The sequence below is a fragment of the Apaloderma vittatum genome, unplaced genomic scaffold (genome assembly GCF_000703405.1).
Source record: "Apaloderma vittatum isolate BGI_N311 unplaced genomic scaffold, ASM70340v1 scaffold6280, whole genome shotgun sequence".
Classification (NCBI taxonomy): domain Eukaryota; kingdom Metazoa; phylum Chordata; class Aves; order Trogoniformes; family Trogonidae; genus Apaloderma; species Apaloderma vittatum.
The window spans coordinates 12,348-38,999 of NW_009696084.1; the positions used below are offsets into that span (position 1 = coordinate 12,348).

Sequence of the window (26,652 nt, forward strand, 5' to 3'; positions counted from 1 at the left end):
GGAAGATGAAATACTTGATCTGAAAACTGGACTGGACAAAAATGGTGTCAGCAGTGTTTGTGTGTTTTTTAGTATGGTTTTTTTAATGCCTCTCTGTATTTGCCATCTCCCTTTTTCCTTGTCCATTTCTTCCAAAGTTTTCATTTACAGCTGACTTTTTTTTTCATTGTTTTTTCCTCCTCACTGCTTTTGCCCAGGCAGACTGGATAAATCTGGGGCAGAGCTTTCCTTCTGCTACTACGCAGGTCTCCGTGCCAGCTCCTGACTGCCTGGGCAGCAGGTTGGGGTCTGTGGGTGCTGGAGGTCTCCAGAGGGACCTGGGGTGGCTGTTCCTCCTCCCCTGCCCTAGGAGGGTCAGTAGGGACAGGTGCCCTTGCAGACCTCCAGCCCTCTGCAAGCCCCTCCCCAGGCAGTCCCAAGCCTTTGCCATCAGACAGGGTTTTTCTCCTCCTTAGTCTTTGCTTTAAACCTGCAATTCAGAGCAATTATTTCCTGTCCATCCTGCTCACAGATCTTCTACACCCTTGCCAGGCTGCTGTCGTGTTTCCTTCAAGTCTCTTCTCTCAGTCCTGACACTGTGCTCACTGCTCAGGTGCTTTAGAAGTGACTCCTCTGTCTCCCTTTTTAGCTTGCAGCCAGTAGCTCTGTTAGTGCCTCCTGGCACAGTTTTTGCCTTCGTTAGGCTTGATTTTCTTGACCCACTGAAACCCTGGTCTTTTTAATTTATTTTTTTATTATTTTTATTTTCTTTAGCAAACTGCTGCTTGCTTTCTATCCTGTCTGGTAAAAGCTAAGTACTGAAACATAGCACTTATAAATTTCACTCTATTGTTTCCACCCTTCTGCGATTTGCCAGCATCGTTTGTGTTCTCTCTCTGTCCTTCGCTTAATTGCAGCCTCCAAAGCGGACAATATCAGCAAGTTTTATAAGCCTGTTCTCTAGTCCATCATTAGCGCAAGCCGTGAGTGGCACCACACAGACAGGGCCGTCTTGAGGCAGCCCTTTTCTTTTGCTGCTGAATCCTGGATGACCGTGCTTGGTACGTGTTTGCACCCAGCCTTGCACCCGGGCTGTTGCAGATTAACCCGGGTGCATTCCTCCACTTGCTTCTGGGAATGCAGACAGCGTCTGCGTGGAAATTCTGGCCGAGAGGTTAAATAGCATGTACCGAGCAGAGCTGCATAAAGCAACTTGCAGAAGTTTTCAGAAGGACGTGTTAGATCCCATCTTTCCAGCTGCCTTCCCTGCCTGGGGCTGGGTTTGCCCCCTGCTCTCTGTGACGAGGAGCTCAGCCGCCGCTCGGTTCCTGGGGCTTTTGGCAGGGCTGTAAGCAAGTCGTGTTTTCCCTCACGAGCTCATAATCTGGGTCTAATCTTGACGATGGGAGTTTTGCTGCTGGGATTAACTCAGGTCCAAATGCGTTTGGACTCTGCTTTATTCCAGGACTTGTCTGTCTCAGCTGTGAAATCAGGTTTAGCTTTAAAAAATAAATAATTAAAGAAAAATCCTGAGTTATGCAGCCCTGCTTGTGGTCCTTAGCAGTTAATTGCTGCACACTGGTTAGTTGTTTATCCATTAACCAACTGCATCGATTAAGGTGACGAGAGGAGCTTGGCTGTACCTGGCACGAGGAGGAGGAGGAGGGAGGATGCACATCCTTTCTGTGTTGGCTCCTCTCGGTGTGCTCTTCCTCCAGCCCTGTGGCTGTGGTATTTGGCTGCTGGTTTCCTCCAAGTGCAGCTGCTTGGCACGGCATGTACGAAGTGTGTTTGGGCTTGAATTCTCTCTGAGTGTGTGAACCTCCTCTTCAGAAAAGTGCATTAAGTTTCCATGAAGCAAGGACATCTCTTCAAGCTGAATATAAAAACACAACCAAATTGTGTTTTATTTCTAAATGTCAATACAGACAGAAGAAATACAAAGTAAGATGCTGCTGTATTTCCACCTAGAGATGGCCAAAGATATTCTTTGCGTGAAGTGTCGAGCGGGGAAGAAAATGGGATTTTTATTGTGCATGTTGGTGCAGAGTGGGGAAACATTGCCTCCCAGTGTGGGGCAGCTCTGGGCTCCCCTTTACCACCCCCTGGAATTATTTGGGAAAGCCTGATAGCATGGCCTCCCTCCTGGGAATGCTCCTTTTTATGCCTGCTTTCTAGGGAGAAAAATCAAATATCCAAAGCCAGTCTGTATCTGGTGGAATGACTTCGCTACCAGAAGAAAATAATTGCTCAGAGAGCATAAGGTACATTTTTTAAGTCCCCTGCACTAGGCAAGTGTAAAGCTTCTGCCAGGGAGAACTGACTTTCCATCATCGAGCGGAATTCCCTCTGCGAGGACACTGCGCAAACTGAGTAGGGCAGAGGGTAACATCAGTGGCTTGATCATCCCACGTTTCAGTGTATTTCCATCTGCAAGAATTGATGCAAATTCCTTTTTTGCCCTGCCTGGACAGAAGGGCATTGAGGTACCTGGGAGTATACACATGTGGATTTCAGATTTAACTATTTGGGTGCATCTCTCCCAGTGACATGCTGGCCCCCAATTTGGCCCTAAAGCCTGCTGTGCCGTGGTGGCATTTGCAGCCACAGAGACCCTTGGAGCCCTCTCTCCCGAGATGAAGCCATTGATTCTGCATTTACTTTGGTGTAAGAGAAGGAGATTGACCCAGTTTTTCTCGATTCAAGTCTGTCTGCAAATGGATTTAATTATTTTATGAAGGCAGCTGATTTTAACATGTTTTTGGACTTACGTGATAGCAGCCTTCTGTAGTAATAAAATTATATTCTTTTTAAAAAGAGGAAACGATAATAAAGAATGTTATTTCAAAAGCAGCTAAACCGAATTATTAAAATGTTAAATTATTTCCAAATTACGGCATATCCATCTCTATGTAGAGCTCACTCAAGAATAATAGCACAGTGTTCTTTGCAGCAGGATTTAACATTGGAAAACTCACACTTTTTGTTTTTTAAAAAATAATTCTTTCACACAATGTGTAAGAGCTTCCATGAGTATAAATGGGCATCCTTGTACTGGCTTCTGTAAAATGTTGCCAGTATGTCCTGTTAGTATTTTTTCAGCATAGCTGTCGAGCTGTGACATTTATTGCAGAGCAGAACAAAGACTGAAGGGACTTTTAATCGTGAAGATGCCCAGGAGCTGGCACTTGGCTGCGTGCAGGGACCAGCAGCCGGGTCTGCAGCCCCGTGGCGAGTTGCAGAGCCTGAAGGAGGAGGAAGAAGCAGTTTCGCAAACGCTCCCAAGTGCTGAAAGTTTGTGCCAGTTTTAGTGGACATGCCTTGCATCTTGATTTTTTTTTTTTTTTAAATAATTTTATTTTCTCTTCCTTCCTTGTTTTTGTCCTGACTCAGGCTCCTGGCACAGGTGAGTGGGGATAAAGGTGTGAAGTCCTGTAGTCAGCAGTGCCCAAACATATGCAGGTGCCACTGCCTGATGGCTCTGAGCAGGCAACAGCCTTCCCCATCCCTCTGTCCCCATCGGTGGACTGGTCCTCCACAGCCGCCTGGACTGTAGAAGGGGATTTGAGCTCCCTAGGGGGGGCTGTTGGAGGGGTGAGCACAAGGCTGAGTTGCAGTGCCCACCTGAGGTGCTCCCAGGTTTTCGGTTGGCATTGGGGTGCCCCCGACCCGGCTCTGCTCGCCAGACAGCAGCCCCGTGGCTGTGACTTCTGAGCCTGCTGAGGGGATGGAGGCATGGGAGAGCTTGAGACACGCAGGTATTGCAGGCAGTTGTGTAAGGTGCATAGAAATAGAGGAAATCTTAATAATGCCAGGAGTTGATATCACTCATTCAATCAAAGGAAGAACATTTCACAGAAACGCCTACTGATTTTTCTGTGTGAGCTTTTCCTCTGTGCAGCCTAACCTGGGAAATGCAGGGTCATGTGAATTAAGTCCTGGATTTGGCCAGGCATTAATATGGCTTGTGTTTTTGGTTTTGTTTTTTTTTTTCCTTCTCTGGTGCATTGCCATTACTAAAAAGCTAGTGGAGACGGTGAGGCAACCTGGTGTAGAAAATTCCTTACTTTCCCTTTTGAAATCAATATGTGAAGGTACAACCAACCCTCTGCAGGTTTTTATGGCTGGAAAGGGAAATGTTATATAATTTCTGTTTTTAAAGTATGAATGGAGCATATGAGTCCTGTGGTCACTGAGGTGGGGGAAATTTTTTCTGGTAGCCTAAAGCCACCTGTGCTTTTCCACTGCTCTGGGCAGTAGCTGCAGGGCTGGGGATTTTGCATCAGGTGTGTGGGATGGGGATAGTTGGGATGAATGTGGATAAAGGGCTGGAGGGGAGATGGGGCCACACACTGGCAGGTGTTGCAGAGGGGGTGATGACAACTTGGCTCCTTCCTTCTCCCCAGCGCCCCGTTGCTCCAGTGCACGGGTCCTTGAGATGTCACTGAGAGCCGAGAGCCATGCAGCTACGTCGACGCTGAAGAGGATCGCTGCAGACATGAGCAACATCATTGAGAGCCTGGACACCAGGGACCTCCACTTTGAGGGCGAGGAGGTTGACTCGGAGGTGCTAAATGACCCAAAAGGCACTGGTGAGTTGATGCCTCCATGTTATCACCCCGTGTACTGCCTGGATTTAATAACTGATGATCTCTTGACAGATAGGGTACAGCCTCAGCGGGTTTACCAAGACCAGCCACTGACCCAGTTTTAAGAGCAGGAAACATTACTCTTCACACTGAGGAGCTCTTCAAATCAAGACCCTTCTGTGAAAGCCTGTCTTTAAAATAAAACCCGATGTTTTTAGTGGAACTAATTTTGCTGTAAAAATGCTTCTGTGTTAAAGTGTTGCAGCTGTCTGCTGGCTTTCATGCCCTTGCTGATCAGTACAAGGCTGTTGAACTAATGGGATTTGTGGTCCTTCCAGTGTGCATTCCCTTCTCTGCCATCTATCACACCCGTGGGTTCAAAGAGCCGGGAACGCAGGCGTACCTCACAGGATGTCCTGTTCGAGTGCGTGTGTTGGAAGTTGAACGCTTTACTTCCACAAAGAAGGTCAGAATTTCCAGAAATTTCATTTCATTTCATTTCTGTAAAACTGCATGAAAAAGCTGTTTGTGGGTTGATTTTGTGCGTGCCTGTTCATGGGCTGAGGAAGCAGGAAAGCCTGTGTCTTTCTCAGAAAACACCTAAGAAAGTTGCCTGCCTTTTTATCAAACCTAATAAAGCATAACAAACATCTTAGGAAAAAAATGATCCTTAAGTAAAAATGAATAAGCCACAGCAGGAAAATTACTTATACTAAAACTGCATCCCTTGTGGTGGTGTTCTGCTCTGCAGGTACCAAGCCCCAACGTTTACACCATCGAGCTGACCCATGGGGAGTTCACTTGGCAGGTGAAAAGGAAATTCAAGCACTTCCAGGAGTTTCACAGGGAGCTGCTGAGGTATAAAGCCTTCGTGCGCATCCCTATCCCTACCAGGAGGTGAGTGTTCAGCGCTGCAGACCTGGTGGACTTTGAGAAGGTGTGATCTTCTTTTCCCCATTAATAGTGTATTGGTTTGGCTTCACCAATCCTGTTTACTTTGCTGTAAGGAGAGAGCAGAAGAATTTAGTCCCTACAAATATTTAGCAGCTATAATAAAAATATTTCATCTACATATTTAGCAGCTATAATCTAAGTGGTGCAAGCATCTCTCTACTGACAAAGAAAGCACAAAGTTGGCTTCCACGTCATCAGCTTTTGAGCTGAATTTGCCTTGAACTTGAGGAAGGGTTGTTCCAGAGTGAATGGAAGTTGTTGGTGCCTTGTGGCTTTCTGCCAGAATGGGCTGGATGTGGGAAGTACAGGGGTCCCTGGCATGGGTGGTCATTGCTTCCCAGGCTGGCTTCGTGCTTGGGGTGACTGGAAGTGTAAAGGTAAAGAGAAGTGGGAAAAGAGGTGATGTCGGTCAGCAAGAGCCTCTTGATGTGGGGAGATCCTAGGGTATGAGGAGTTAAGGGCCCGGGGAACATAATGCCCTAAAAATAGGATTTTAGGCTTCCTTTGCTTGTAAGGGCAAAAGGAGACCTTTAAAAATTAAAGTCTGATATTTCTGTGTTGTATTTTTGTATGTGAGCCAGTTGGAGCACACTGGCTTAAATGAATCCACACTTTTTATTTTTGCTTTCCTGCCTACCCGTATCGGTTTTTAAGAGCTTGGATAGGAAAAATAAAACCGTTGCAGAAGAAGGGTTATGTATTGAGAGACACACACACTTGCAGCACTTTGACTTTACATTTGGTTTGTTTTTCCTTCCAGTCACACGGTGAGAAGACAATCCATCAAAAGGGGGGAACCGAGGCAGATGCCGAGTCTGCCACACACCGCGGAGAGCACAGTGCGGGAAGAGCACTTTTCCAGCAGGAGGGTAAGTGCCCAGCTCAGTGTGCTGGTGTGATGGAGGGATGCTCTGGGGGATCTTCCGAGGTGCAAAGGTACCAGGCAGGTTGCTTGCAAAGCCACGTGCTATCAAAGCCCTTGTTTTATCACTGTCAAAGTCTTTTGCGAGCAAACTGAAGCTTTGACAAGTCAAGCTTTAATGACAAATTCTCTTCCATGCGAAGAGGAGGGTGCTGGAATGCTTCTCTGGAGGTTTTCAAGGACAGGTTGGACAGGGCTTTGAGTGACCTGGTCTAGTGGAAGGTGTCCTTCCTCGTGAAAGGGATTTGGAACTAGATAATTTTTAAGATCCCTTCCAACCCATTCTGTGATATGCTGCTCCTGGGGTTCATAGGGGCAAAATTTTCCTCTGCAGTCGAGGAAGACCACAATGCCAAGAGTGGCAGTTCCCCTCCTCCCACCTGCTCTGATTTAAAGGTAGAAGAGTCAGTTTGCCGAGTCAAGTTGCATGATGGAGGCAGGCCAGTGGCCATCAAAATCTGAGAGATTTCAGTCCTGTTCCTCTCTGAAAGAGGAGATGACAGTCAGGCTCTTGATGCCGAAGTGAGTAATTTTAGCTGAGGCACACGTGTTCTGTGTAACTTCATCAGATGTTAACAGATGGGCCTTTCTGTGAAGAGGGTGGATGTCTTCCTACCTCTTCATTGCAGCTTTACTGTTCACAAAAAAAAAAAGGTCTGTAAAAACCTGTGTTTGTTTTCACCCTGTACTTATCCTTCTCTTTCTACTGTTTGCTCCCTCCCTGGGCTTTCTACTGCTGAAGCCTCAAGTCTCAACAGGCTGTGTGTCGTGGCTGTGCAGTGCAGATAACTCCCTGCTGGGTGGGAAGTTTCAGGACAGAGGTGCTGGTTTAAAAGAGAAAGAAAAACATTTCCTAGATCCTATTCTATTTTTAACTTGGTTTCCTTGTAGGAACCTCACAGCTTTCACCATGGAGGTGCACGCCTCAGCTGGGTAGCTCAGTGCTGCGATGCTAACACTGAGAAGGAGGAAGGTCCCAATGACATCTGTTGAGTTTTGGTTTGTGCCCTGGAGGATTCTGCCCAGAAGAGCTTGATCTCTTCTTTGCCCAGTTACCATGAGGATGGGAGGAGATTATCTCTCCTGTAATGGTTTCTTCTCTCCCAGCTGGGCAGGTGAGGTGGCCCGGCCACTTCCCTCTCTGGGGCTTTGGGACAGGGCAGCGTGGTCACCGTGCTTCTCACTGTGTGATCTTGGTGTTTTGGTTAAATAGGCTCCCTCAGTCACATCTGATGCTGTGGTTTTTCACAAAGCTAATTTGTATATGTCAGAAACAGCAGAGACTGTTTTGTATTCAAAATTGTTCTGAAACTTGGGCCTAGTCAAGAAAGTTGACCTCTAAAGTGACCATGCCAAGGAACATGTCTGCTAGTGGAAGGTATAAACATGGATTTGTGAACAGTAAACAACCTTTGGCCAAGCTGTTGATGCTGCTGAGCTATAATCTTCTGTGAGCACATAATGTATTTATTTATCCATTCAAGCTTAAAAGTGTGTCTGATTTCTTGATTGCTTCCTAATGCCATACAGTTGGATTGTGGTTTTGTTTTTTTTCTTGAAAATTCCTTCGTGTTGTCTAAAGTTTCAATGTTTTAATTGTAGAAACAGCTGGAAGACTACTTGACAAAGATTCTAAAGATGCCGATGTACAGGAACTACCATGGAACAGTAAGTAGAAATTAGTTTGTTTAAGTATCTTAAAGAATATTTGCTTTACAAATACACTGGAAAAAGATACGCTACTTATATGGAGCATTTTACAGACATTTTGCAAGCATTTTGGCTCAGCCAGTTTCTCCAGCGTGGATGTAATATGATTAAAACCAAAGGAAGAGAGTGAATGACTCTGTCTTGGAGGTCATTGTTATAACGCAGTGATAAACTTCAGAAAGTTGATTATAAATGCATCATGTAGTGGGTTTCTGGTTTAGTGCTGAAGACTAAGATGATGATAAATTGAAGTTTTTAATGCTTAAACAGTTGGAGTCCAAAACGTGTTTGTAATCACTCCGGTTTGGGCTTTGTGTGTGGTCCTGGGTGCAAATTTGTCTCGTGTTACTATTCTGTGCAGTTTCACTGGATGTCACTGATACTGGGTTTGTATGAGTGGTACCCAGTCACCCATTCTCTGGGCATTTAGTCACTTCCAAAGGGAGATGACAATTGGCTTATTTCTTCAACTCAATAGTCTTTTCCAAAATGAGATGTCAAGTCCAACTCCAGGCCTATTTTAAGCAAAAATATTTCCTTTGAAAGCCATCCTCGAATGTTCCTTCAGTAGTCCTCGCCTGTCATCTGCAGCTGTAACATCTCCCTGGGATGGTAATTTACTTCCCCTTTCCTTGGCTGTGTTACTCTGTCTTTTGTACCATCAGCAAAACCTGCATTGAGTAGCTGCAGAGCTCGGTGACGTTTCTGAGCAAGCAACAATAACGTGCTTTGAGTTGGCCATCGTGCTTTGGGTTGCAAGAAATCTTCAGACTCAGACTGAGGAAACTGTACTTCTTAGTTCTTCTTTTGGGAACAGGCTGTGGAGCTTAAGTCCGATGCAAGCAAGAGCTGTGTTTGTCTGCATGTGGAAAATACTCATCTTTTGTTCTAAAGGCAAGATTGGGATAACTTGGCAATTTTGATCCGAGGCATATGCAAAGTGGGGGAGAGTTATTTTACAAGCGAGGATCAGTCTTGTCACTCTCAGGCAGGCATGGCTTTTTCAAATATTTTGGAGAATTTTCTTCTCGTGCAAGAACGTGGGTGTTCCTTTGACCAGACTGTGGTTCAAGGCGGGCTGCTGCAGTGGGGGCCAGGCGAGGAGATGCGCAGTCCCGCCTTGCCCGGGCAGCTGTGGGGTGCTCCCCTCCTCCTGTGCTGAATCGTCCTTCTGTCCCTGGCCTCCAGAGCCAGATGTCACTTTGCACATAAATTCTCAGTTTATTGTTGGCTTTCGCTGGGTTTGCCTCAGCGAAGCATTCAGTGATGGACTTTGCCACTAAGTGCAGCGGGTCCTGCAGGCAGTGCTGGAAGAAAGCAAAGGGAGAAAAATGTTTGCTTTAAAAAAACACCAAACTAGCCCCCTGCTATTCTCAGATGAGGGACTAAAGTGAGGATTGCTGGCATTTTCCTAGGATGTGTCTTTGTCATGCTTAGAACAAATGGAAGGCTTTGCTCTTTCTGTGGTTGAGAAATCTCCTGACTGAACGCTGACAAATGCCGAAACTGTTTTAATCTTGGAGGACACTTTGACTCCTCTGTGTTCTCATGAAATCTGAGCCTCGAAATGTCTTTTAAAATCTGAAATTCTTTGTAAAATCAGACATGGTGTTGCAATGACAATCTGCGACCTGCCTGATGTGTAACCCTTGGTCCTGCTTGCGTCCATCGCGTCTCCAAGAGGTTTTTTTGCATCTGACATGAACAATTTGATTAGCTTTTTTTACTACTTTTGCATTTGTGGTTGTTATTCGTCAGTGAGAGGATCACCACTTCATACACAGTCCCAAGGACGTGCCACACACTGGGAGAGTCGAGCCTGCAAGTCGAGCTTGAGATGCTTCTGCAGACCCAAAGTCCCCGGTGGGTGGGTTGAGGATGAGGTCCATGGTGACCAGATGACATCGTAGAGGTTGTACGTCCCCTAGCCTTTCTAGGTGACACTTCTGCAGGCTGTGGAGGTAGAACCCACCAAAGCATCATTGTTTTGAGATGTGCCAAGTGTCCCTTGCTTTGACTGAGTAGCTCTGACTGATAAAATTTGCAGCCTTTTCACATTTCCCTTAATTTCTCAGCATTCCTTGCAACGGAATGTTTTGTGTGGAATTCATAAATAAGTTAGTAGCTGCGTTGTATTCTGTGATCAGAGCCCAGACTTAATAGCCTTTCATTTTACTTATTTTTTTTTCCCTTTTGGCTATGTGACTTATGATTGAATCTCATGTCTTCTAGCCTTTTTATAGTACTTCTGGGCTGAAGTGCTTCAAGACAATTACTGTTAAAATGAATGTTGTAGGCATCTCAGTGTGTTACTTGTTCATGCTTTTTCTGGGAAATGGAAATTAGGGGAATATAGCCCAAAACCATTAGGAAACAGGACCTATGGGTGTGATTGTATTCCATGTAAAAATTTTGTTAATTGAAGCTCTGCATCGCTTTCTGTATGAGCTGCAATAGTTGAAAGATATCTAAGCAAAATGAAAAGTAGCATTTGGTTGAATTAGTGTATTTAACATTTTACATGAGCTTTAGTAAGGGAGTGTAAAAACCTTATCTTAAGGGAAAACAGTACAATGTAAGAAAAACTCAGATACGTGAGAGTAGTTGCTGTTTTGCCTCTGATAGGGTGCTTGGATCTGCAGACCATTGCAAAGGGCCCCGCCCAGCTTTTCGGTATTTTTAGTTACTTCACTTGAACTTCAGCACATTTAATATTTTTTTTAAATTCGGGTTTGGTATACGCTAATCTTCTTATGTAAGAAATAGCTGGCATCTCTTGCTGAACAATATTATTCTGAAGAGTGCTGTAATTTGATTTTATTGCTAGCCACAGCTGCTAATCAACTCTTTATGGGGTTTTTAACCCACTAAATTTAAAAACAAGAGCCGAAATGAAAACACAGTGTGGAGCTGCTGAATTCTTTCTAGTATGCAGATGCTCTGTGAAATTTGTGCTTACATAAATCATGGATGCTTGACATTACTGGCAGAATGGGATGGTTTAAAACCATGGCTCGTGTACCTTGCAGCTGGTTCTCCACCTCTCATAGCATGTCTTTCTGCAGCTGATCGCTCCCATCTGATGTTTTTTTCTTTTTTTTTCTCTTTCTCTATGGCGATGTCATTGAAGCTGCATTCTCTAGGCCTGTATCTCATACTTAAAATATTCTGCTGCGAATCATTCTGAAACCAGAGCGGGATGGCGGCTGCCCCAGGAGGCAGCTGGGCAGCGCAGGAATTCAGATGTGAAGGAGATGAAAGCGCCTCGCTGCTCCGTGTTCCCCTCTCGGTTTTTCTGTGAATGATGAGTGCCTTGGATTAAAGGCACTGTAACAATAAAAATAGCTAATGCAGTAATAATAATAAAGAATTTGATCGGATGTTTTCCACTGCACTGAGGAATTCTTCTAACTGGTGGAATTTATCTGTACATGTTTTACAAACCAGTGTTCCCAACTGTGCTCCTAATGTTTTAGTGGGCTCCTGTCACCATTTCAGTGACTCCTTGACTGAAAAGCAGATTGCTGTGCTACCACACAATTTTTCTTCTGCTGTTGTGTGGTGGTAGTTCTGTTTCTACAAGTAATTTTTCCTCTCGGTTCTTCTTTTTGCTTCCTTGAGGACAATTCTCTCTCTGCATGCAATACTCCTCTGCTTGCTGCCAGCTTTCTGGTTGCAGCCAACGTTTTCAAAGGGTTATGATATTCATGAGTGGGGTTCTTTTGTGCCGCTGTCTGGATTTGATTCATCAGATGGAGAATGCCAGGCGTTTTCTGAAGAAATAAAAAAGGGATCCAGGGTGAAGAACCAGCCTGAGATGTCACTTGGGACCTCTGATGAGAGCTTGTAGGATGCACTGGGTTTTCAGATATGCCCCATCCGGCTCCGAGGGTCACTGCAGAAACAGCTGAAACGTTCATAGGTCACACTTGATGATTTTCCAGAACGTGTAGTGAGAGCAGTGATAGCAAGACTGTTAGTAAAAGCATGGAATAACTTGTTCTAGTCACTTTCTGAAAACAGGCTGAAATCACCCAGATATGAGGGCATTAAATTTGCCTCGACTGAATAGAGGTTATTCTGTGTCCTTGAGCTACTCAGAGGAGAACAACAGGCCTTTTGTTCTTCTCCCTGCCCTTACTGATGCGAGATGTTTGTTTGGGAAGGTCCCAGGAGCAGCAGAGCATGAGGGGGAAGGATCTTCTGTCCTACTGCTGCTTCTGCAGGGAAAAAATGATGGTGTTGGGAAGGGAGCCTAAGCCAGCCTGACCCTAACTGCAGTATAGACTTTTGCCCCAAATTTACTGGTATTTTTTGTTACACGTAGCATTTGAGAATATCTCAGACTTACGGGTCCACCTGTGTAATTCCTGTGCAAAATCAGATTTTGTCGACACGAGCCCTGAGGCTGGTTTGCCAAAGAGCAGGTGACAGGGGCGGCCGTGGAGGAGAGCCCTTCCTCGAGTGCTGGGACCTGAGCTGCTGTGGGGCATGGGTGGGCAGAGCCTGGAGCTGGCCCCGATGCTGTTTCGTGTCCCAGCTGTGGTCAGGAGTGTGGGCTGAGTCCCGGGCTTCTGTCCAAGCAGGCTTGGCTGCCAAAACATGTTGTTAGAGGGTTCCCTCCGGCTTGCTGCCTGACCGAAGAAGAGGGCAGCTCCTGCCCTCTCCTGCCCTGAGCGCCTTTCTGCACTTGGACAATTTTGTAGGATAAATTAAAAAGTGCCTGGGTGCAGACAAGCCTCTGCTGTGCAGAGCTGCTCCTGCCCAAGCCCTGTCCTGCATGGGACGCCTGGGGCGGGGGTTTCTCCCTGCTGATGGGGCCCAGGGCTAACAACCATCAGATTGCTGGAATGTCCTGCTGTGCCAAGAAAAGCCTGCTCGGTTGAAATCGCCTGCCATCCTATTTTTAGACGTGGATGTAATTGTGCTGTGTTTTCTCACCGGCTTTGCTTGTCTTACGTTCCTCCGTGATCTCTGCAGGAGGAGCTGCGAGGGAGGCAGGTGGCTTCAATTTGAGATTTGCTGGTAATCCTGAGAGTATGGCACGTGGGTTCCCCAGGCTGTGCCTGCAGTGGGGCATGGTGTGAACCAGCAGAGTTGTGGAGAGCGTGCTTGAACCTGGTCTCCTCCTGCCCCACTCTGACTTTCCTGTGAGTTTTTTTGGCTCCTGGGGCCAGACGGGGCAGTGGCGTGTGTGCAGCACTGAGTGGGAGCGACCTGCTCTGAGGGGCTTGGAGGATGCTCCTGGCTTGAGGGGCTGAACCCCCATGTCGTGCATGTCCGTGGGGTAGGGGACTCAAAGAGAATAGGGTCCTCCCAGCCCTGGGTGCATGTGCTTGTTCCCTTTCCAGCCTTTCTGTGAGGGATGCTGGAGGAAGGAGAGGATTCAGGCAGCCAGCCAAGTTCACACAGACCCCAAACAGTGTCAGACTCCTTGTTTCAGTGAGTGACCCCAGAGGGAGGGTTCTGATGAGTCCCTTATACGTTCGGTTATTCCTGAAATGTGTTCTCCAATGTACACTTAAAATAATCAAACAAGCAAACAAAAAAAAGCCTAATTAAACTACTTTTCTTGGTGTTCTTGAAGATGCTTAAGTGATAGTAGGTAACTTCTGCTCAGAATCTTCTGTAGGTTCTGTCTTTGACAAGCTACTTCGATGAAGCAAAGTATTTTGTGGATTTCAATGTGAAAGATGGGGAAATCTTTTCCTTTTTCCCCAGATGGAGTTCATTGGAGTAAACCAACTGTCATTCATCCATGACCTGGGACCGAAGGGCATGTGAGTTGAGCTGTGTCGTTCTGAGTTATGATTCACCCAAAGCGTGGCTTTATAAATAAATACCATTCAAATTAATAACTTTACTTTCTTGCCAGTAACTAACTAGGGAATATTTTACCTTAAGGTATAAAAAAAATCCTAATGTTCAGACAGAAATCCTACAACTTAAGGAAATAGTTTTGAGAGCTGTCTGCTTTGCTAGATGCAGGCTGCGGCTCATGGGGTGGTTTGCAGAGTTTTTCCTCCTCCCTCCCTGCAGCCTGTAGACCTTCTTGTGCTATAAAACCGGACACTGCATTTCTCAAATCTGCATTATTTCTTTCTGGAGACCTGTTCTTTCCTCCTTTGAGCTTTCAGGGCATGGCACAGAGGCTACTTGGGCACGGCTGGAGGTGGCAGGAGCCATTCCTTGGGCACAGGGGCTGGAGTGGGGGGTTTCAGCATCCTCTACCCATCCTGACCTGAGTTTCTGTCCTTGCAGAGAAGGGTTCATCATGAAGCGCTCCGGGGGCCACCGCATACCTGGCCTGAACTGCTGTGGCCAAGGAAGGATGTGCTACCGGTGGTCCAAAAGGTACTGCTGGGGTGGGCGAAGGTGGCGGTGCTGTGTGCTCCTCAGGCACACAGACAAAAATCTTCATTTGTCTCCCGAAAAGTCTGTGAGGGAGATTCTTGCTTTTTTACAAAAGCCACAGATTTTCAGGTCAAAAGAATCCACAGGCTATTTTCTCGCCTCCCACACTCCTGTGGCGAGGATGGTGGGTTTTTTATCTTTGGTGTTCATAGAAGGGGCGTGTTGTTCCAGAGGAAAACTGGGATTTCCTAGAGCCCTGCACTGGCAGAAATACCAGTAATCCCCTGGTCTGTGCCCACCTTTCCCTTCTGCGGGAGCACCCAGGAGCTCTCTGCCTTTGGGAGGGGATGCGGCTGGTGACGCTCCCCTGGATGGATTTCACTCCGGTCTCCTGAGCTTTCCTACCTTAATTTACAAAAAGAAAATTGATTAATTGAAACACTATCTGGGCTGTTTTGGAGCTGGATTAAATCAGACGTGACCTGCAGCAGTAAGAAGCTCTAGTGCAATTAACCTTGGAATTAAATATGTTGCCTCTTCTTATTACTCCACATGCCTAAATGTCGGTGTTTTCATGGGCATTTTTACAAGCCAAGCTGTTCCCATGTCCCTTGCTGTTGCAGAGAGATGTAACTTACTGTCCCACTCTCTTTTGTGGTGGATCTCGGTGTTCCCTGGGGCTGCAGCACGGGGAGCTGTGTGCTATGGAGGAGTATGTGTGCTGCCAGCTAGGATCCAGAAAATGCAAACTGTATTTTTTGGAGCTTGCCCTCCCTGGGCAAATCTTTTTTCCTTTTGAAAATCCAAATAGTGCATATCTGCCTTAGAGCAACAATTTCTTGGTCTGTAAGAGCTTCTTCAGACATTATCCACCTTTGGAATTTAGCATCATCAGTGGGCTGTTGTTAGTTTTAGCTTTAAAAAAATCTGTTTTCCAACAAAATCTTTCCTCACTCCTGTGAAGAAGAGGTCCTATTTCTTAATCTTTCCAACATTTCTTAATGGGATTTTACAGAAGATCTCTGTAATGAGTGCTCAAGGAGATGAAGATGTGACCTTCTTTCAGGTCAAATCAATAAAATTGCCTCCAATCCTTTTTTCTTTTTTATGGGGAAAAAATAACCCACATTTACCTCTTCATACCCCTCAGTTAGCTGTTCCCTATGTTACACAGAGCTCAAGCTTTAGTGGGGACAGTAGCATATCCAGCTCAGGTGGATCTAGATCTTCCTTTAGAGCCTAAAAATGGGACGTGAGAAGTGTTTATGTGAGATTGTGTGCAGAGTAACCCAAGAGGGGCACCAAATCCCTGCCACAGCCTGCCGGGGCTGACAATGTATGCATCGATAAATAGAAAATAACAGAAATCTTTCCCCGAGAGGGTTATTTAAGCGAAGGACTTTTTACGACACATCAAGCTGGGGGCAGATCTCCATCTGAGCATGACTGTGGCCAGCCTTTTCCCACAACAGCTTTGCTGCAGGCCTTGGGTTTTCTATACTCCAAATTAATTTCAGTTATTTTAATAGGTTGGATGTGTTACAGCCACAGGGGCTGCAGAAAATGCCGTGGAAGAGGACAGTGGGATGAGGTTGTGAAGGGACTTTTTGGGTGTGCAGAGCTGCCTGGGAAAAACAGAAAGGGGAGTGCTTAAAAATGTACCCTGTCAAATGTTTGGGACTGAAATTATAGGGAGGGAAGGTATTTTACTGTTAAATGAGAGATGATGCTGAGAGAACTCTTTCAGGGCCCTGAAAGAAGAGGAAAAAATATAGGATCTAGAAGCAGGTGAAGAGCTGAGGCTGTTACTAAAGATACAAGAATGAACAGATTTTTGCAGTATTTTGTGTTGCTTTGTGTGTTTGTGAGTGTGCAGAAGAATGAGGCGAAGGTCTGGTAGTGGAGACCTGTGTGGGACAGAGGGGGCTGATTACCCCAGCTACGCTGCAGGGAGAGAAGAAATTAGAAATGCCATTCACAGTGGGGAAAAAAAAAATAAAATGTATATTTTTTTTCCCCAAGTTGCCTTCAGGCTGTGGTATTTATGTAAAACCTGCCGGTCATCTCGTCATGTGTTTCAAACAGGGTGCCTGTTGCTTGGCAATAGAAGCATTCCAAAATGCTTTGTTCATATATTTTGATAGGGGTGAAAGTGATCCTAGCATCGTAATTCATGTTAGAAATGTCGGCTCACTCCATGTGACACATAAAAGCTGAATAAAAATCTGGAATGGAGGAATCCTTGTTGCACCTTGCCCGGTGCTGGGGATGTTTGTGGCCTGGGAGGTTCTCACTGATTTTGTTAGAGAAGAGAACCTATATTTTCAAAGATTTCTATAAAAAGGAGTCATGCAAATAACTCTAACAACCTTATACTAAATTAAAACTCATTACCCAAGTTCATAAAATCGGCGCTTTTCTCCTCGGAGAAACTGTGCCCTGCAATAGCCCTCACAAAGAAATTTTATCATTTACTTGAATGCTTTCCTTTCCCTGATAAATGATTTGCACTTGTTTTGAAGGAAACACTTTTCCATTTTATTAACTTTATTTATGACCCATGTGTTGGTATGGCTGAACTCCTGTTCCCTGGTTGCTGTTCCTGTACAGGTGGCTGGTGGTGAAGGACTCTTTCCTGCTGTACATGAAGCCGGACTCGGGGGCCATTGCCTTTGTCCTGTTGGTAGACAAGGAATTCAACATTAAGATAGGCCGGAAAGAAACGGAAACTAAATACGGGTTGCAGATCGACAATCTCTCTAGGTGAGAAATACAGATTTTTTTTTTTTAGTTTGCTTTTGTTTTCCTAAGGAAGAATCGATGCTCCTCTGCAGGAGGGGTTCACAAGGCACTGGGCTGAGGTGGTGCAGCTCAGCTTCCCACTGGGCTCAGCCTGGGTGGCTGCTGCGGGGTTTATGCCTGCTGGGGATTTGGTCTGTCCTGCTGATGATTTCCCATGTCTTAATGAGGCATTTGGAGCCTCACCTGCTGTTTGTCCATCCTGGGGTTTGTTGCTCGGGCCTGGGGGGCATGGTGCACGTTGAGTTGCAGCAATTGCTTATGGTAGTTTTCCAGACACTTTATTTCTTCATGCTGCAAACAGGACCATGTTCTTCTACATCCCAACTAATGTATTACCCGGGAGACATGCTGGCTGGGCTAAAGAGGTATTTAATATTTTCATGGTAGCGCAGTATAAATATGTCTTTTAAAAATGAAAATGTTAGCTAGGTTCAATTCTCCTCCAAGTTAAGCTGATGCTATTAATTGAAATCTGGAGTGTTTCATTTAATGCTCTGATAGTCACTCAGAGCAGCTCAGTGCTGATGTATTTGTTGGCGAACAAAACAACCAGGCTAAGTCCTCGCTGCTTGCTTCAGTAAAATATGACTGATAAAGGTGCATCTATTGACTTGCATGGAGAGTGAGGAGCTGCCCGATTGAATACACGTGGCTTCAGCATCCTGCCCCACGCGTTGTCTGTTTTACAGGTCGCTGATTTTGAAGTGTAACAGCTACAGACATGCCCAGTGGTGGAGGCAGGGCATCGACGAGTTCATTCGGAAACACGGCAAGGACTTCCTCACCGAGCACCGCTTTGGCTCCTACGCCGCCGTGCAGGAGAACACGCTGGCCAAGTGGTGAGCACTGCGGCGGGGCCGCGACCGATGCATGGTGACCTGGGTGCCATGACCTGCAGCGGCCACAGCACACGGCTGCCTGCATTACCCTGGCTCTTGTGGGTAGAGCTGGTAGCGTTCGTTAGCTGTAGGGACTGACGATGATTAGACAAAGTACAAAAAAAAAAAAAATAAGGCTTTCTTCACCAGGAATGGAATAGTGACGCTGGTGACAGGAGTGATTTGATCCTGCTACAGCTTTCCATCACAGTTAGTAGTATTTGAACATGAGTATTTATTATCATAATGATAAAAGTGGCATTTGGATGCAGATATAATTGGCAGGGTGCTTATGAGGCAAAACCAGACCTGCTCTATTATTAAGATGTTCCTGCCTTCAATTTTATCCCAGTTTCTGATTCTGGAAATGCTGTTTCCTAAGTCTTGGGGTCTTTGGGCATTGGGCTGGAAGCCTACTGTAATGCAGATGCTACTGAAAACATCTGCTTCTGGCTATTCCCTTCTCCATAGCGCCCTCCCAAACAAAGCAGCTGTGCTGCAGCCTGTCCTGCCCATGTTTCTATGTGACCAACTGGTGGTCTGGTCTGGTCCTTCATGTTCTGAAATACAAGGTATGTCCTGTTCCCCACTTTTGCAAGGCTCATTCTCATTCTGTAAGGCAGTGTTGCCCTTCCAGGCACCACGGATGTGTTCAGATGCAAATGTCACTCATGGGATTGAGGAGCAGCATCAGATTCAGGCCTTGGTGACTGGCTTTCCAATGAAAGAGAATTAGCAAATGCAAATTTGGGTGTAGTCTAAGGGTGACTGGGGTTTATGCTCACAGAAGTCCCACGAGAAATCCTTCTGTCCCTGATAGCACTAAGCCATTCCCAGAAGCACCTTAAAAAATTGATTCTAGCAGGAAGCAAGCTCTTGCGGTGCACTCACTGCAGCTTCTGCCTTGTAGCAACCTCTGTCCAAACAGTTTCCATAAATCAAGGCAAACATCACCCCGCCATCCTTTCCTGAGAGCCAAACCTAGCTCACACGTCAAGCAAAAGCCAAGAATACTGTGTGCGGTTGACCGAAGTACCAAGTGTCACTTCATAACCTCTTATTGTACTGTTTCATTAAGCTTCTAAGAGCAGCATGAAATCCTCCCTGCGTGTTGTCCTAGTTCTTGAAATTCTTTTGAGAAGAGAACGTACGTGGCATTAACGCAGAAACCCGTTGCCCTCCAGCTTAATGCAGGGGGAAGAAGCTTAAATCTCTGTCCTGTGTTTGCTTTTGCAGGTATGTAAATGCCAAGGGGTACTTTGAAGATGTTGCAAATGCCATGGAAGCCGCTAAGGAAGAAATTTTCATCACAGATTGGTGGTTCGTACTTACATATTTGTGTGTTGACCAGCCGTGTCTCTTGGGATGTTCCCGACAACGCGGCACTGTTTGGAGGCCCTACAGTATGGCAGCTCGCCGTGTGGCCAGATGGTTTGGCAGCACACCCAAACATCTCCTTGTGTCGTATTCAAAGGCCTTTTCAGGAGGGTTGGCAGCAAAAGCGCATGCTTGAAATCAACAGCTTGGTTGCCTCCTTCCAAGGCCAGGCTTGAAATTGCTTGAAGGCACCACCTGAATTGCAAATGCTATGGCCTGAGGTGCTCAGCAGGAGTGTAAATTGCTGTAAACCCAAGGGAAACAAATGTATTTCAGTGCAGAAAGGAACACTGGTGCTCAAACACCTCCGACAGTGCTCTTCCCATGGGATCCTGCATGGGATCTTCCTTTCTGCTCCTTCTCGCTGTCTTGGCAAGTCTCATGCCAGCGATGAGGGCGTCTTGGGGTAGGAGATGTATGGAATTTTACTCTGCTCTTAAATGGGCCAGACAGTGGAGAGAGGGGGGTTTGTCATCGCTTCCTGAAGCTGTGTGGCTGCTGAAGGACCTGGATTTGCCCACTTCTTAACTAGTAATTCAATATGTTTATGCAGTGCTCTGATTCCCGTTTGAGGCACAAAAAGGGTGCTCTCACAGACTCGGGACAGATTTTCTTGGCTGGATGCCAGTTGTGGCTGCCTGTGCCTTGTCTTTGTGGAGGTTAATCTGACGGAGTCAGCTTGGACCTTGGGGATGAGATGGTAGGGCAGGCTCCCGAGCCACAGCTCAGACGTCCTCTTTAACCTTAGCCACATCTCTGTGCTGCTCTTTCTTCATCTATAAAGTGAACTTATTGCTACTAACTCACTGCCCCTAGGAATTGCGAGAAGTAGTTCTTAGGTGGCAATTATTATGAGAAAAACCGAATATGACATTAGCATTTACTGGGGTAAATCTGGTTCCTAGTGTGACCACAGGTAAACCATGAGTCCCCATGTGAAACATCAGGTAGCAATGCAAGAGCATTGCATTTCAGACTAGTTGTCTCTTATTAAAGCATTATTCAAACAATTGTTAATGTATCTTGGAATTCCAAAACTTATCTGAAACTGGGAGTTTAAGGTAAAAAGGCTGTTGTCAGAAGTGTGGTTTTAGGATGTAGCAATATGCTTTATCCAAGCACGAGTTCCTATGCTCAGTACAAAAGTAAATGAATGAAATTCTGTCACTTTGCTTTGCAGGAGTTGGATGAGATCGCTTAATTATTCCTTGTAATCCTTAAAGCTATCAATCAATAAAATGTCCTGTTGAGAGATCATATTGATTTTTCTTTAGGCAGCAAGGAAAATTCAGCACGGATCTCTGCCACTCAGATAGCCGAAGTACCAGGAGAACTGAAATCCCACTCTTATTTATTACATCTGCAAGTTTCTTTCAGATCTACCTTGAGATTTTCTTTTGCATCTTTCATTTAAGGACAGAATCCAAGTTTCCCCATTTATACATCTCTGTGAAACTTGACCTCGTGGGCTGTTGAATGCTAAGATGAATGCGCTGGACATGTCCCCTGTCCTCTGTAATGTTTCATTATTAAAAAGCTAAGAGTGTGATGTTGGAGAATGCATCACTCTGAGACATGAGCCTTCACATTCACTTTATAAAAACTTAGAATAGAGTAGAAACTTCAGTGTTTCCTAAGTTGATTATTTAGGCCAGTGCTTTGTTTGCAGGCTACTTAGGCTGTCTTTTTTCCACCCCTTTATTTTCTTAGGCTGAGCCCTGAAATCTTCATGAAACGACCTGTTGTGGAAGGAAATCGCTGGCGGCTGGACTGCATCCTCAAGCGGAAAGCAGTAAGTGAGCTCCAGCTTCAACCTTCACCCTGCAGAAAACCCTCTGCGCCCACCCAGTTACAGGGTCATACTGGGACTGGAGCTTTTGCACGTTTATTTTAGTGGGGGTGAGAGGTAAAGCTGGGCAAGCCTCACTTCAGATGGCCTCTGAAAACTACGTGTTTTGATTTGCTCCCCCTGTTTGGGTTTGGAAGAGCTCAGAGGCAGGAGAGTGGATCCTGTGATTGTCCCTTTGAGTCCTCAGGTGTGGGTCACTTCAGCTTTGTGTTATGACTACCCCAGTTCCTGGTGGAGTCAAAGAGCTGTTGCTGTCCAGTGCTCTCCTTGTGGCATTCGTAATTTGGAGATGTGGGAAAGACCAAGCATTTTGTGGTGGCTCTTGGTAGGTGGTTTGTGTGTTACTGTGTTGTGCAGGTCTTGCATTGTGTGTCTGTGATGCAGCTTTCAGCTGAAGCTGTGACAGGTCCCGTCAGTCTGCCAAGAAAATCAAGATGTCATTAGCAAAAAGTTGCTTGGTGACATCCAGAGGTTCATGCTATCTCTTGATAGCTTTTTCATCGGGCTTTCCGTATTTGATACATTGCATAGGTCCTTGTACAACTAGACGCTGAAGAATTCGTATTCTTGCTGTTCATCCATCATTTTATGCTGTACTAAAGAAGTGCCCATTGACATTAAAATTCATCCTAGTGTCCCCCCAGCCCCCTGCCCTGGTGCAGCCCTTCTTGTCTTTATCCTACCTGGGCTGTGCTGCTCATAGTTCTTCTTGTCCTAGCTCTTTCACAGCTGCTACCATCACTAATAATAAATTTTTGGGAGGCATGTAAGAAAGTCCAAGGCCTGAAAGGTTTGTGTGTTCTAATTATTTTTATTTCCAAGGATAACTTACATGATTAGAAAAGGCTTTATTTTATTGGTAGCTGGCTCTTTCTACCTGTATGTCTCCTGGTTTTCTTTGTTTCTACCCACCCTTTTCTGTACTTCCATGGATCTTGTGGCCCCTAAGATGAGGCAGTCCTCCCTGCCTGCCCCTTCTCAGGAGGCTTCTGTGAGAGTCCTGGTGCATTACTGTGGAGAAGCGATGCTGGGAAGGGGCTTCAGCAAAGCATGAAAAAAGAGTGTACAAACACAAGCAGCATCATGTTGCTCAGAGCTGGACTGTGGTGTTCAGCTTGTTTACAAGGAGGTGATAAGCATGGCTTAGAGACTTGCACTCCTATCTGCATTGCTGTGTTGTCTAAGCTAATAAACGCTCGTGTTCACTAAGCAGCTGTAAGCTTGTATAAACTTCAGTAAGCTTGTATAAACTTAATAAGGCTTTTTTTTTTTTTTTCCCCTCTCTGTTTTAATTTCTCCTTCTCTGCGGTTTCTCCTGAACAGAAAAGCTTGCACCTTCTGTTGATCTGGTCCGTTTCCTGGCGTTCCTGCTCAAGATTCCCGTGCAAAGCTGTGTGCGGTTGCGTGCTCTCCTTTTTCGTGCCACACTTTGACATATGAGCAAGCAACTGTAACTACTAGCTCCGTTTCTCTTTTCTTTAAGTGTTTGCATCTCAGAAAACAGTTCATTTTGTTGCCGGTTGTACTCTGCTTTCCAATAACACACCTGGATCCAGACTATAGAGAACATGTTTCTTGGAGCCAAGCGAGGCAGACAGAGAAGCTGAGTGTGAGGTGTTTGTGAATATGGGCTGTACTTCAGCTCTTCACCCAAGCCGTGATAACACCGGTGCTAGAAATGGTAGTTTGCCCCGTGGGGGAGTGGTGAGTTGGGAAGGGAAGCACAGCTGGGGAAGTCCCTTCACATCTTGGTGTGGAAGAAGGGCAGCAGTCCAGGTGGATGTGCTGACGTTGTCTTCGCTTCCCTCTCCTTCCAAACCAGTTGTCACAGTCCTCACCCCTCTGTGTGCTTAGAAAAAAAAAATAATTTTTTTTTGTGCGTCTGACTGTTGTTGATTTGGAAGTAGTCTAATTTTCTGACAAATGATACGTGGCCATGGGGCATGCTCACTGGATGGAAGAATTTACTTTTGCTTGTCATGTTGACATGGCTTTTCCTATGGCTATAAATACTTTGTACGAGTGAGGAGTGTTTTAAAGTTAGTTCCTGGAAATACTTGTCTGCTCTTTCACTTGTGACACTTTTTTGACTTGACAGAGCAGCCAGTAAGCTGGTGTTTAGATAGAGGGGTACAGCTGTCCTGCATGTATGTACATACGATGCTGCCTTGGACTTGGTGCAGTGGAGAGCAGAATATTATCCACAATTTGGACACTACCTGAGCTCTCAGTAGCAGCTTTGTGGGAGTAGAAACTTAAAAGGCTGTGGAAGATTGAGCTGCCAAATTTAAGCTGGCAAACGTCACTGCAGGATTTTAAACCGTGCTGATTTATGGCAACTGAAGGTGTCCCAGTGTGTGACCGGCATCTGCCAAGGTTTGGGAAGCACTTGGCAGTTGGAAAAGTGCTTTAACAAGTGTCCTTTGAAATGCTCGTGTGGATACCATTCTGGTCACAGAAAGCACCATCCTTCGGGCATTGCTCATTGTATTCCAGGAGCTTGTTTAGCTCTACCAGCAGAAAGAGCTTGTTTGGTGTTGAGTTGGTTGCATGCCCTTTAGGAGAGAGGTGTCCATCTGACAACACTGGTGGTGGTGTCCTGCAGAGGCTTTTAGCTGTAGGCACATCTCAGGGCAACATAAAGCAGCAGAAAACTGAACCTCAGTGGGTGTGTGCAAAACAATTGTGTGGAATGAATCACGTTTGCAAAATTTTACATTGAAGGATGTTTAAAAGGGGCTACTGTAAGAATGACCTGTTGATGGGCTTTGGTGTAGCTCAGCTCTTCACACAGGAATGCGATTCCTGAGCCCTGCTCTGGCAGCTGAAGAGCTCTCCCGAGCAGTGCAGATGCTCGCATGCTGTGGGGTCACCATAGTGGACCTGGAAAGAGCATAATCAAGAATTAACCTTGGGCTGCATTTCTTTCTGCAGGCACAACACGCTTTACTGCCCCTTAGCTTTTCCTCACTTCAGAAATGGACTCTATCCATCAATATACCTGCATATCGTGTGTTTCTTTTTTTATTTCTGGCAGCAACAAGGAGTGAGAATTTTTGTTATGCTGTACAAAGAGGTGGAGCTTGCCCTGGGGATCAACAGTGAATACAGCAAGAGGACACTCATGCACCTCCATCCGAACATTAAGGTAATTGTGCTTATGAAGGATATTTGCAATAATTTGTTCTTGATACCTCAGTGTATTTGGGTGTGAACTGGAAGAACAGCAATTCCCATCATTGCAACGGGAACAGGCTGAGAATATGAGAATCCCCCATACAGTGATTACCATATCTGGAGACTTCATTTCTTTAGATTGTAACTGAATGTAAAATTGCTTGGTTTAGACTTGCCAAAGCAACTCTTCATCTAATTCACAAGGAACGTGTTTCATGTGAGAAGTTAAAGAGGTTACGTCAAATGGAAAATTACAATTTGAGAATGTTGTCTCATTTCAGCATTTCTGTTCATATGTAGATGACAAAAGCCAACACTGGATGTTTACATTCCCATCGTAATGAGCAGCAATTGTGCTATCCTGTGCTGTTCCGCTGCTGTTCTGCCACCGAACAGAAAATGGGTTGTGGCACACCAACTAGTACATAAGGCTAGATCCAGTCTCTTCAGATTAGAAACGTGTATTTTAATGAGCAATAAGATATATATTATGCATGACGGTGACAAACAAACTTCTAGAATAATATTTGCAGTCACTTGAACTTCTAGAATAATATTTACAGTCACTTGACCGGTTGTCACAGTGAAGGGAAGCATCCATTAACCATCACCTTTGCAGCAAGACTGGCAGGTGTAACCAGAAGATACATGCTAGCTGTGTAACATGTTTTGGAAGTAGTCAGGTGAGATTCTGTAGCTTTTTCTCCAGGACGCTGGTCCAATGGCTCTCCTCTAAAATTAAAAAATAAAACTATGTACTGTATGCTTAGATATAGAAATTACTTTGCCGTAAACATGTGTCAAAAAGCATCTCATCAGCAAGTTGTGTGACATTTGTTTATTTTAAATGGAGGAGAAAACCAGCCAACTCTTCTTTTTGCTTATGTAGCAGCAATAACCAAAGAAGTGAGTCAGATCACCAATATGTTGTTTTCTTCTAGATCAGGCTCTGTGTTTGAAAGCTCAGCTATTATAGCTCTGCTGAAAGCATGGTTTTATTTGTTGGAACAGTTTCCTTGACTCTGGTCCTCTTACGAACACTGTTGTTGTAAGTGTGACCTATCCCAGCGTTGCTAACTATTGCTGCTTGGTGATACCCACGTTGTGGGGAAGCACCTGCCCGCCAAAAAGGCCAAACTTGGGGAGGCCATGTAGCCTCAAGAATTGCATCAATTTTTTGGAGGCATCTTCTAAAAACTCCAGCATTTCCCCATCATCCTGAGCAGGTATTAAAAAAAAAAAAGCTGAGCAGCTCTCTGCCTGGAGGGATGTAAACTGGACAGTGACGTTGAGCTTGAGTGCTGGTTTTTCCCCCAGGTGATGAGACACCCAGACCATGTGTCCTCCTCTGTGTACCTCTGGGCCCACCACGAGAAGCTTGTCATCGTCGACCAGTCCGTGGCATTTGTGGGCGGCATCGACTTGGCGTATGGCAGGTGGGATGACGACGAGCATCGCCTCACTGACGTGGGCAGCGTGAAACGGATGGCAGCAGTGAAGTCGGTGTCGTCGATCAACCTGGCAGTAAGTGAGCTCGCTCCAGCTGGTGGCCGCGTTCAACATCTGTGTGTCACTTTTGTGGTGGGGATGAACAAGCTGTGTCCTCTTCTAAGTGTAGGGGTGGGTTTAGGAAGTAATGAGAAGGGGGAAGTGTCTGAGCATCGAATGGCTGTTTAGGGGTAAATCCTAACCAGCTCTTGCTAGGGCAGAGAGATAGGCGGATGGGTTTCCCCTGATCCTTGGAGCAGCAGTCACAATTCGGAAGGGTACGTTTTTAATAAAACGTAGCTAGAAAGGCACAATACATATTTGCAGCATGCTCCAGACTTCTGGATAGTCAGGTGCTTTGCTAGCTGAGCTTTCTGCTCACCTGGGTTTCTGTGCAAAAACATACTTCTAAAAATTTAGCATGTTTGAGATTGATGAGAATCTCAAGAGCAGTAAAAATCCAGAGTAAATTTATGTAATCAAATAATTCTAGTATTACTGAGTTTTCCTGTCAAGTGCCTCCTCAGTACAGACTCTCTCCCTCAAAAGAATTCCTAGTTCCCACCGAAGTGT

At 45.5% G+C, this 26,652-nt stretch overlaps 1 protein-coding gene across 2 annotated transcripts in view; it reads left to right on the forward strand.

Annotated features, from left to right (window-relative positions):
* The first annotated feature begins 4,417 nt into the window (after positions 1–4,417).
* PLD1 (phospholipase D1, phosphatidylcholine-specific) overlaps positions 4,418–26,652 on the forward strand; it is a 43,365-nt gene continuing 21,130 nt past the window's right edge. For both annotated transcript variants that reach the window (XM_009873355.1, XM_009873362.1), the window contains exons 1-13: positions 4,418–4,571; positions 4,907–5,034; positions 5,320–5,465; positions 6,283–6,391; positions 8,047–8,112; positions 13,876–13,934; positions 14,416–14,508; positions 17,119–17,271; positions 18,000–18,149; positions 19,425–19,508; positions 21,276–21,357; positions 24,452–24,562; positions 25,909–26,119. In XM_009873355.1, coding sequence (XP_009871657.1) covers positions 4,418–4,571; positions 4,907–5,034; positions 5,320–5,465; positions 6,283–6,391; positions 8,047–8,112; positions 13,876–13,934; positions 14,416–14,508; positions 17,119–17,271; positions 18,000–18,149; positions 19,425–19,508; positions 21,276–21,357; positions 24,452–24,562; positions 25,909–26,119 — 1,546 coding nt within the window. The remainder of the gene's footprint in view (positions 4,572–4,906; positions 5,035–5,319; positions 5,466–6,282; positions 6,392–8,046; positions 8,113–13,875; positions 13,935–14,415; positions 14,509–17,118; positions 17,272–17,999; positions 18,150–19,424; positions 19,509–21,275; positions 21,358–24,451; positions 24,563–25,908; positions 26,120–26,652) is intronic.